The following is a 12,171-nucleotide window of genomic DNA, read 5'->3' on the forward strand; positions in this document are numbered from 1 at the left end:
TTTAAAAAAATTTTAACGCGATAATCATTCTTAGCTCACTGGCCATACAAAAACAAAGCAGGGAACTATCTATGGTCAATAACTTGTAATAACTTACAATGGAAGAGAATGTAAAAAAAGAATATGTATACATTTGTATATACATTTGTATATGCATGTGTAACAATCACTTTGCTGTACACCTGAAACTAACACAACATTGTAAATCAACTATATTTCAATAAAATTTTTTTGTAAAAAATTAAAAACAACAACAACAAAAAACCACACACACACAAAAGCAGGCTGGATTTGGCTCTGGGGTAATAGTTTGCTGACCTCTGCATTATCTCGTTGGGTAAACGGAGTTTCTAAATGATCAGGGATACTGAGACTATACTGCTAAGTGAATAGGAAAGGGTTTTCTCACTAGCCTTGTTCCCCACCCTTCTATCACTTTCTGCCGCGCTACTGGCACTGAGACTGATGGGGTTTTATTCAATTGTTCTTAAGGTTAAGAACTACCTATATGTCTAGACTCTAGACAAACCAATTTAAGAATGGCTATCCAGGCGCATCCCGCGGGCAGCAAGACCCAACGCAGCCATAAATAAATAAATTTATTAAAAAATAAAAAACAATGGCTCTCAACCCACAAGGGTATACAACCGATCTAGGAGTTTTAGTTGGAGGGACATGATCATGATTTGGGCGTTTTTACAGATCAGGCTGCCTGCAGTGTGGCCAAGAGGCAAGCGACCAGCTGTTGCAGTAATCCAGGGGAGAGAGAACGGTCATCTGGACTGGGCTGGGAGACATAGGGGACTAAGAGCAGACCGTCCTGAGATGTATTTAGGACTAGGTGCTCGCTTGGATGAGGATTGATTACATTGCTTTATACCTGTCTCACAGGATAAAAGAAATTGATGACACTTAAAAAAAGTTTCTAAGTGCTACCTAAATTTAGCTGGGATACTGTATCATCTCCTTCTTCTTTTAATTATTAATAACCTTTGTTAAAATTTCTGGGTCCTATTGGTTTGTACGATTCACTGGTGCCTCCTACCCCAAAGTGGAACATAACATTTAATTTTTTCAACATAAGTTAGTTGAAAATACTTTTTCAGAAAAAAAAAATCCTTCATTCACTACAACCCAGAACCGTCGAAACTATTGCGTGGAGACATCTTCTCAAATTCCAGACTGTTTTCCAGAGGTTTACCTCGCTCTGCCGGATTCCCACCGCTCCTCCGCGCCCAGCCACACCCCTAGGCCCGCCCCCGACTCTTGCCTTCGGCCTTCCTCCTCCCGCTCCTGCTCCCTCCGCCCCACTTTCCCGCCCACTAGGAAAGCCCCGCCCCCCAGTTCCGCAACCCAACTCCTTCCCTCCTTCCGTCGCTTTCCCCCTCTCCCCGCCCCCATGGCTGCCTTCGATTGGCTAAACTGGCGGTGCCGCGGCAGGGATGCAGCACAGCCTCATTCTGATTGGCTGAAGCGTAGTCGGGCCTCTCGTGATTGGCTGATAAGGGGAGACAGCAAGTGTGCCTGCGTGCCGGGGTGTGTGGACGCCGCTTTGTTGCCTGAGGGGGGTGGCAGTGGAAGTTAAGGGAGTCGGGGACCAGCGCTTCTCCGGACCCGCAGTCGCGGCCGTTGCAGTCACTTCGCCGGGTGGCCTTTAGCGTAGGAGTCGCGTCGATAGCAGCCATGAGCGGCGGGGTGTACGGGGGAGGTGAGTGAGTGCCGCCGATGGAGAGAGCGCGCCTTTTTAGCGCGTGGGGTTTGTAACCGCCGCCCCCAGCCCTCCCCTCTCCTCCCCGGCGGCCCTTCCGGTCTCCCCGTCTCGGGACCCCGGCCTCCCCGCCCCATCCCCGCCCCGCGCTCTGCCCGCCCCTGGAGCCCACCCGGCTCAGCGAGCGCCTCAGGCACCCGGAGTCGCCGCCCCCTGCGGCCCCTTCCAGCCTCGGCCCGCGGAGGAGCCGGCTTTCGAGGTTGCGCGCCGCCCCGGGGATGGGCGGGCAGCTCCTCTCGGGGGCCCGGCCCGGCGAGCCGAGGCTGGGGTGACGGGCCCCGGGGTCCCCTCTCTCACAGCCGGCTCTGTCGGCGTGTGTGCGCTCGCATGTTCTTAAACTTGGGAGGTCCTGGCAGTTCGCTGGCGTGGACGGAAGGTTTCCGCGGCGTCCCGGAGATGGCAGAGCGAGCCCCGAGGAGTGGAGTTGATTGAAGGAGTGGCGGTTACTCAGGATGCAGCCTCCTCTGTGTCCGCGCCCCGCGCTCACTCTGCCTCACGCCTTTCAGTGACTTTTGCCTATTTGTTGACTGTGGATGCTCCGGAGTTACCTGTGGGCGGGTCTGCTCCGGCTTAATTTAGGAACACATGTAATTGAAGGATGGTTACGGTTGGGTGGGCTGCGGTGTAGTGAACGATTACCACGGGCCTGGGGACTACACAGACCGGGGTTAGAATATCAGGCTCACCATTTAGTAAGCTCATTGGCCTTGGGCAAGTTACTTAACTTTTCCCAGCTTAAGGCTCCTCTTGTGTGGAATGATGGTTGCTACCCATTGGGGTGGTTGTGAAGGTTAAGTGGGATAATGCTTCACTTGCTGCTCAAAGTATGATCCAGGGATCGGCAGTATCGGCCTCACCTGCAAGCTCGTTAGAAATGCAGACTCTCAAGCCCCACTCTAAATCTACTGTCAGAGCCTCCGTTTTTGCAAGATACCTAGATGAAGCACTGATGTATATGATTCATGCTTTGTGTTGTGTTTGATGAGTTAGAGAAGAAAGAGACGAACCCAAAGTGTTGCTTTTGTTATTGTTGCATTCAGAAGCAGATGGCATTTTATAGGTAGGAGATGAAAATAAGGTTTTCAAAGTTTTTAGTGGTTTTGGAGTGAAGTTTGAGTCTCTACTCAGGCGACACGCTGACCCTCACCCTCTCCTTCTCCATATATGCTTTTGGTTTGGATTTCTCAAATGTGAGAGTCAGTAGTTTTCTAGTTTTACTTTGGAGAAAGCCTAGTGGATCTTCATGATTTACTTCTTCCCCATCTGAAGATGTAATCCTGACAGAAAGACTTGATCTGTGTGCCTTTGCCTCACGGAGGCTGCTGACTCTTGACTTTCAGGTTCACTGATCCAAGAACCTAAAGGCTGTCCACTGAGTATTTCCTTACAAGGCATTGTTAAATGTGACTACCATAGAAATGGATACTAATAATGCCAACAGTTAACATTTATTGAGTGCATACTGTGTACCAAGAACTGTTCCAGAGGCTTTTCATGCATTGCATTTAATACATGCATTAGGTCAGTTAATCCACAACAACCACTGGAGGTGGTACTACTTATCCCCATATTATTAAAGAAGAAAATGAGGTGTAGAAGAGGTTAACCAGCCCAGAGTTACATAACTTTCTAGTAAGTGGGGAGCAGGAAAAGAAAAGGCATTTCAGTAAAACCCTTCCCCATAAAAAAAAAATTAAAAATAAAAAGATTTTGGTTGTTTCTCCGTAAGCCATTTTTCAAGTATGGAGCCACAACATATTCATGTATGGTTTAGGTATTCAGAATAAACATCCTGTTTCTCATTTGCTTATGTAGAGGAATATATCTTAAAGCCTATTTCACATATAAAGTATGTAAAACTCACAAAAATAAGTGTATGATTTTGTGTTTGAGCTACTACTGTATGGCCAGTATTTATAGTGGGTCACATTTTCCAAAGGGTTTACTGTGAAAGGGTTTCCAAATTCTGAGAATCAAGAGTCTTCCTCAAATTAAAATTCTACTATGTCCAGTTTACCACACGGATTAAGACAGGAAAATAACTGATTTGTTAGATTTTTCTTTTCACACAAAAAAATTTTGAGTGCTTGCTATGTGCAAAGTATAGCTTCTGCCTTCAAGAAACTCGCAGTCTTGTAGGTGAGTCAGTCAAATAAATAGACACCATATTTCATTTATTTTTAGTTGTACGTTCCACCCCAGACACACACACACACACACACACACACACATTTAAAGAGCTGAAGTTGGAATATTATTGATGGTGTGGCAGCATGTTTTTCTCCTAGCGGTGCGTGAACTAATGGTGCATCTTATAGTTTGTAGTGTCTTATATGGATGATAAATTCAGTGAAGTATGTTCAATAATGACAATATATAGAAGATACAAAGGTAGCACAGACAAAAAAGTTATTAACTCAATGTGGAGGAGTCAAGGGACTTTACAAAGGAGGTTATGAGGATGATGAAAGAATAATAGAGAGGGACAGCATATGCAGAGTAGATGGTGTGTTTAGGAGACAACATACTCTTCAGTAATGGTAGTGTATGAGGTGGGAGGAGAGACTGCTGCCAGATTATGCTAGGTCTTGAATATCACCTGGGTAGAATAATTTGAATTTTATCTTGGGATGATGGAAAACCACTGAATGATTCTCCCTTTTCTTTTCATTGAAGGATTTATGTACCAAAATGTTCAGTTACAGTTTTGAAAGATCACAGTGCAGCAGTTTGAAAGGTGGATTGAGACGGTAAAGATGGAAGCACAATACCTGTAGGGAGTTGTAATTCCTGGTTGAGATAAGAGCTTGACTCAAGGCAGTGGCAATGGTATTAAAGAAGAAGGGATTTGAGAAATATTTAGCAGAAATATTTGTCAGAACTTAATGAGGGATATGAAATATGAAGGTGTTCAGGAAGATTTACCTCTGATGACTGGAGCCACTAACTGTGATAAGCACAGCTGAGATTAGATTAGGCAGGATGGGGACAAGGAGACAGTGCTTCAGGTATGTTGAACTTGAGGTACCCCTGGGACATCAGGTGGAAGCGATGTACAGTAAGAAGTTTGAGATCTGGATCTGGTTGAAGGTGAGGGCTTGAGAGAGAGATTTGAGATTGGAAGTACCACTGTTTAGGTAGAAATTGAGGCTGTCAGAGTGGAGCAGGTTACCTAAGAAAGGGTAAGTTAGAGGCGGGGCTCCTGACATGGAGTCCTTGGCCTCCCTAAGGAGTCCATGGATATAACTAACTGAATTTTATTCTAATGAGTTTCTTTTATAGTCTATTTAAAAACATTCTAAGACGACATTCATAAGTGTCCTAAGCTGTCTGTATTAGTTTGCTAGGGCTGCCATAACAAAGTACCACAGACTGGGTGACTTAAACAACAAAAATTAATTTTTTCACAGTTCTGGAGGCTAGCAGTCTGAGATCAGGTGTTGACAGGGTTGTTTTCTTTGGAGGCCTTTCTGCTTGGCTTTCAATGGCCGTCTTCTCCCTGTGTCTTCACATGGTCTTCCCTCTGCACATATCTGTGTCCAAATTTCTTCTTCGTGTAAGGATATCAGTCATTGGATTAGGGCCCACCCTAATGATCTCATTTTAATTTAATCACCTCATTAAAGACCTTATCTCCAAACACAGTCACATTCTAAGTTACTCGGCGTTAAGACTTCAACATATGAATTTCAGCCTCCATCATTGTCAAAGGGGTCCATGGAACAGAAAAGGTTAAAAGCCCTGGTGCAAGGCAAAAGGTTGATCCTTGAGAACAGGAATAGAAAATTTTGGTTAACCAAGCAATTAATTCATTTAGTTAGGATATTTCTTTTTTTTTTTTTAATTTATTTTTATTTATTTATTTATTTATTTATTTATGGCTGTGTTGGGTCTTCGTTTCTGTGCGAGGGCTTTCTCTAGTTGCGGCAAGCGGGGGCCACTCTTCATCGCGGTGCGCGGGCCTCTCACTATCGCGGCCTCTGTTGTTGTGGAGCACAGGCTCCAGACGCGCAGGCTCAGTAGTTGTGGCACACGGGCTTAGTCGCTCCGCGGCATGTGGGATCTTCCCAGACCAGGGCTCGAACCCGTGTCCTCTGCATTGGTAGGCAGATTCTCAACCACTGCGCCACCAGGGAAGCCCTAGTTAGGATATTTCTTTACCCAACATTCTGGTTAATCAAAGTGTTAGAATTTACCAATTCATGTCATTGGTATACAATCCTTACTGTTTGTACCTGAGTTTACATGCTGTGGTGAAAACAAATACAGTGTTCTGCTTTTAAGGACCTTTTCTTTCAGACAAAATAATTTGTATCAGAGATTGTATAGAGAAAAGTTGATTACTTTGGGAAATGTAACAAATACAGAAACTTCCTTTCAAACATAGGTGGCTCTTCATTTTATTTCAATAAAAATGAGATCACTATGCTGTAAAGACACCATCTCTCAACTGTGATAATTGTAGTGTAATAATTGATCTTTATTTTAAAAATTATTTTTTTAGTTTTTGAAATACTTTAAACATTAAAAAATAAAGTATATGTAAGTTTAATATGATACTTCTGTACTCACTACTGAGATTAAATAAATGTAATGTTTTGTCAAATTTGCCTCAGATATTTTACGAAATAAAATTGATATTGTTGAAATCAACAATATAGATAAAATCTATATTGTTGATATAGATTCCTCTTCTCTGCCTCCTTAGAGGTTACCAGTGACCTGAAGTTGGTATGTAATATTCCCCAACACTATGCATATTTTTATACTTTTATTAAGTGTGTGTGAATCCATAATGAAATAAGTAGTATCAAAATATGTGTGCATAGTAACTAGCTTTTTAAACTTAATTCTTTTGAGATTTATCCATGTTAATACATGTAGATCTAGACCTTTTTTAACTGCTATGTAGTATTTCACTCTATGAATAAACTGTAGTTTATTTTCCTACTGAGAGACCGTTTAATCTTTCTACCTTTTCCTGTGGCAAGCAGTGTGATGATAATAATTATAATGGCAGCTACCACTTATTGTGCTTATTATTTACCAGGTGCTGTTCTAAGTGCTTCCATACTTCTAGCATCCTGCAAGATAGCGACTATTATGCACATTTTACACATGAGGAAAGTGAGGCAGAGAGGTTAGTAAATCACCTGAGATCACATAGCCAGTGAACATTCTCTTACATGTCTCCTTGTGATATACGTGAGAGAGTTTCTCTAGAGAAGACATAAGTGTAATTTCTATGTATGCACGTTTTCAACTTTAGTAGATATGACTAAATTGCTCATAGTGGTTGTATCAGTTTACAACTTTTTTTTTGCGGCGCGTGAGCTTCTCTCTAGTTGTGGTGTGCGGGTTCCAGAGCTCTGTAGTTTGCGGCACACAGCCTCTCTAGTTGAGGCACATGGGCTCAGTAGTTGTGGCGCGTGGGCTTAGTTGCCCCGCAGCATGTGGGATCTTAGTTCCCCGATCAGGGATTGAACCTGCATCCCCTGCATTGGAAGGCGGATTCTTTACCATTGGACCACCAGGGAAGTCCCAGTTTACAACTTTACTAGCAAATGTGTAAGAGCTCCTCTTTTTCTACATCTTTGACAATACTTGGTCTTATCAGCCTTACTAATTTTTGTCAATTTAATTGAGCTAAGTAGTATTTCTTTATTATTTTTAATGACTGAGTGAAAAAATCCTTCTTTGAAAAATCAGTGCCTAGAAAACCCAAGTGCTTTGTTTTAGGAGGCGTGCTGTTTTGGGTGAAGTATTTTTAAAGTGTAATTAGAGGCTTTTCTCTGAATTTGAATATGAAAAAAAATACTAGCTTTTTCTCTCAGTATTAAACTTTTATCTCCTACGAATCTGTGAAATGTGCAAACTTTAATGATACCTTCATTTTAATGATTTTTACCTGGCCTATATTATTATACCTTAAATTCTTATTCTTTAGGTTCCTTATTGTTCTTGGGGTTTTGCTAAGTTTCTTCCCTAATTGCATGAAATATAATGTTGATTAACGTATGAAAAAAATGGTATACTTTAGTATACTGGATAGCTTTCCTTTGCCCCTCCAGATCCACTTTCCACCCATTTCCACCCTCTGTGTGCCCTTAAAGACTGACCCTTGTAGACTGCATCAGTGGGCTCTCTTGGCCTCTGGTTTGGCCAATGGTAGGGTAACCATACTTCCTCCTTTGTGCCTCTTGTCCTGGTATAATTATTAATAGGCGCTCCTATCACATTCAGAAGTGGCTCAGTTTGGGTGAGAAATTCGAAGATCACCCTAGCCAGTGGGGAGAGAGGTTGGCAAATGTATTAGTCTGGTTCCTTTTCCTCAGGGTCAGCCAAGGCTGATTCCATCCCTCAACTGAAGGTCTGATGCCCTCCCAATACAAGTCTCTCTCCGGGTTCTGGTAACAGTTCCTTCCCTGTGTTTCTTCAATTCTAAGTGTGGCAACAGATTTCTGTTATTACTAGTCCTAGGGTACCATACTATCCTTTCTGGTTTTCCTATATTTTGCCTGTATTTTTGTAAGTAGACCCTTTAATAAGTAAACTCTCCTTAAATTACCTAATTTTAGTGTACCACCTCTTTCCTGATTGAACCTCTCCCGATATACTGTGTATGACTTGTTATATTTTAATTAAGTGAATCTTTAAGGTGTATTTAAAACTAGGTTCAAGCTAGTAATAATATGAATATAAGCACATTAAGTACTCTTAATTTTCACATGATACTTGTAAGTCGTTAATGTTAATTATCTTTTCATCTTTTCAGATGAAGTTGGAGCCCTTGTTTTTGACATTGGATCCTATACTGTGAGAGCTGGGTATGCTGGTGAGGACTGTCCCAAGGTAAGTGGAATGGTAGAGTTAATTGGATATGCAAGAGCCATTCATGTAGAGTTAAATTCACACGGAAATTCTGACTCAAATATGGTAAAAGACATTAGTTGGTGGAAATGACTCCTTGGTAAAAGCAGGTAAAATTTGTAAATAATGTTTTTGACTCTTACAGGTGGATTTCCCTACCGCTATTGGTATGGTGGTAGAAAGAGATGATGGAAGTACATTGATGGAAATAGATGGTGATAAAAGCAAACAAGGTGGTCCCACCTATTACATAGATACTAATGCCCTGCGTGTTCCGAGGGAGAATACAGAGGCCATTTCACCACTGAAAAATGGGATGGGTACGATGTTTTTTCTATGGATTTGATTCTAAATGTAAAGTATGCATAGTATATTTTAGATATAAAGCAATGGCTTCTTAAAAGTTGAACATCAGCTATTTTTTGTTGTTTTTATTCCATAAACTGATGTTCCAGGCACTGAGAATACAAAGATGCATAAAACGTGTTTCTTTTCCTCAAGAAACTCATAGGTAGAGGAGATAGATGTGTGTATATGTGTGTGTATATATATATACACACACACATATATATATAGGATAAGTGCTATAGTATAACTATGTTTGATAAGCAGTGGGATTGGAGAGGGGAGGTATTTAACTCTGTCATTGGGGGTCAGAGATGGTTTTCACAAAGGAGGTAACTTTTGTACTGAATCTTGATCACTGAATAAGAATTAGCCCGACTGACAAGGCTGGGTAAATTAGAGCAACCAGCATGTGTGAAGAGATGGTGTTGTGGAAGAAACTTATATGTTTAGAAGTGTCATCAATTAAGTATGACTGTAACAGTAGGTACATTATGGCCAATTGCAGGAAAGGTAGGCAGAGAGCAATCATAAAAGGGCTTGTAATGCCAGGAGTATATTAAGCTGGTAACTGAAAGGTAACTCCAAAGGAATTTAAACAACATTTTATGTATAAATGCTCACATATGCCAGCTGGGAAGATTAGTCTAACAGTACTCTGTAGGCTGGATTGGAGGGAGATACTAGAGATAGGAAGATCAGTTAGGGAGGTGAGTCCAAATGAGAAATGAAGAGGGTTAAAATTTTAATACTGATGGCAGAGATCCTGAGGTGGCTGTCAGAGATATCCAAGACAAATGGTACTAAGTGTTTAAAGAGTTGAGAAAGTTTCCTAGATTTTTGATTGGAGTTACTGAATGGGGGGTACCATGCATTGAGGTTGGAATAGCAGGGGAAGGAGCAAGTTTTTTGGTCTTAAAAAGCAAGTGTAAGACCCAAGATCACTCTCAGGTCCAATTATTCACTAGAAGGACTCACAGGACTCAGCATGTCAGTGTACTCACAGTTAAGGTTTATTATGCTGAAAGAATACAAAGCAGAACTGACAGAGAAAAAAGGGGCATGTAGTGAAGTCCAGAGGAAACCAGTGCAAGCTTCCAGGAGCTTACAGTGAAGTCATAAAGGATGTGCTTAATCCCTCCAGTAACCAGGAACATGTGTGTGTGGTCTACTAGTAGAGCTCATTAAAGACTCAGTACCCTACTTCACACTCACAGGATGGCTATATTATAAAGACAGACAATAGCAAGTGTGATGAGGATATAGAGAAACTGAAACCTCCATATCTATTTCTGGGAGAGAACAAAAAATGGTGCAGCAGCTTTGGAAAAGTTTGACAGTTTCTTAACAGGTTAAACATAAATTCACCATATAATCCAAACAGTTCCACTTCTAGGTATCAACACAAGAGAACTGAAAACATATGTCCACACAAATACTTATATGCAAACGTTTATAGCAGCATTATCCATATTAGCCGAAAAGTGGAAATAGCCCAAGGTGCATCATTGGATGAATGGGTATACAAAATGTGGTATACCCATAAAATGAAGTACTATTTGGCAATAAAAAGAACAAAATACTGATATAAGCTAAAATATGGAAGAACCCCAAAAGCCTTATGCCAAATGGAGGAAATCAGATGCAAAACTCCACATAATGTATGATTACTCTAATATGGAATGACCAGAGAAAGCTAATCTATACAGACAGAAAGTAAAGTAGTGGTTGCTTGCGGCTGTAGTTGGAATGGGAAGTGACTGCAAAAGGGCATAAAGTTTCTTTTTGGGGTGATGGAAATATTCTAAAATTAAATTGTAATAATATTCACACAACTTTACAAAAGATTTACAAAAGAAAATCATTTAATTGTACACTTAAAATGGATCCATGTTATGGAAAATTATACCTCTATAGAGCTGTTAAAAAAAAAAAACTGGAAGGACATTTTTTGTTACAGATATTTTATTTCTTATATTATCTTGATACTTGGAATAAATGAGTGTCTTTTGGATTCAGAAAATAAAAGAACTCAGTACCCATGGTTTTTATTAGGGGCTGGTCATGTAGGTACTCTGTGCCTAACATGTTCCAAAACCCCAGACTCCCAGAAGGAAAGGTATTCCACATAAACCACACTGTATAAACAGTTTAGGCACAGTGAGCTACTTGTATTTGGGGAAAGTTTTATATCAGTGTAGGGAACTGTTTACCAGACAAGTTCCTAGATGCCAGCCAAGGGTCAGCCTTGCAAGCAGGCCTTTCTCAGGTCTGCTAAGTTAGCTCTTTCTGCACAGCAAGTAGATGAGTTTATTAGTTCAAAGTGTTTGAATATAGGTGCTGATCTAATAAGCAGGTGAGAGAGATTTTAAGACATGGAGTTGATTTTTTTTTTTTACCAGAAAGAGTTTGGGATATGAGAAGAGGATTGAGGATAGGATTCCTTATGAAAATTTATTTCCGTGTATTTAACCAATAGAGGTGCCTGTGAAGGAGAATGAGAAGGAACAGTTAGGGAAGTAGGAGAAAATTCAGGAGAAGGCCAAGAGAAGAAAAAGTTCTAGAAGTAAAGAAGTCCAGTGATTCTCATTGTTCTCAGCTGTGGCACTGAGCTTTACGCTAAGAAGGGGAAAGAGAAGTTAAAGCTACAGAGGAGGTCCATTGATCAAAAAACCCCCATCCTGATAGGCCTATAGAAGTATGTTTACAAGGAATGACATTGCTTTGTTGGACTGTGGCAGAAAAAGTTTGTAAACTCTTGAGTCAGTACTGTCAGATAGTAATTTAGAGAGGTCAGATGAGATTACAAACGTGAAGCATCCACTGGATTTGCCTGTTAGAAGCTCATTAGTGACTTATGCGAGCAGTTTCAGTGGAATGTTTAGGTGGAAGGCAAATTGAAAACATACTATTCTCTAAATTTTTTTTAAAGTCTTTACATCTTTTTTCATATAGATTGTAAGCTTTTTAAATGTCCGCTCTAGATCATACAGTTCTTCTGTGTTTTCTCCTACCATTTGAATTGCATTTTGGGCCTCTAATAAGTACTTACTGAATAATATTTATTTGGTATTTTAGGTCTATTTGATACATTAATTACACCTGGGACAGGTCTAGGGGTTGTAACTGTTGGGGCTGGAGAAACCGTATCTAGAAGACAAAGATGATGTCTATATAAAGTGCTGTGT

The 12,171-nt window shown here is 40.9% G+C and overlaps 1 protein-coding gene and 1 pseudogene across 2 annotated transcripts in view; one reads left to right on the plus strand and one right to left on the minus strand.

Moving 5' to 3' along the window:
* The window catches only part of LOC132364363 (large ribosomal subunit protein uL5-like), a 21,894-nt pseudogene extending 20,209 nt beyond the window's left edge, over nt 1-1,685 (minus strand).
* ACTL6A (actin like 6A) overlaps nt 1,519-12,171 on the plus strand; it is a 27,027-nt gene continuing 16,374 nt past the window's right edge. Inside the window, exons 1-3 of one of the 2 annotated variants that reach the window (XM_059920569.1) lie at nt 1,519-1,708; nt 8,544-8,620; nt 8,784-8,958. In XM_059920569.1, coding sequence (XP_059776552.1) covers nt 1,684-1,708; nt 8,544-8,620; nt 8,784-8,958 — 277 coding nt within the window. In that variant the 5' untranslated portion in view covers nt 1,519-1,683. Of the gene's footprint in view, nt 1,709-1,877; nt 1,968-8,543; nt 8,621-8,783; nt 8,959-12,171 lie in introns of those variants that run through there. The other variant, XM_059920570.1, reaches the window with a different exon arrangement.

The sequence above is a fragment of the Balaenoptera ricei genome, chromosome 4 (genome assembly GCF_028023285.1).
Source record: "Balaenoptera ricei isolate mBalRic1 chromosome 4, mBalRic1.hap2, whole genome shotgun sequence".
Taxonomy (NCBI): domain Eukaryota; kingdom Metazoa; phylum Chordata; class Mammalia; order Artiodactyla; family Balaenopteridae; genus Balaenoptera; species Balaenoptera ricei.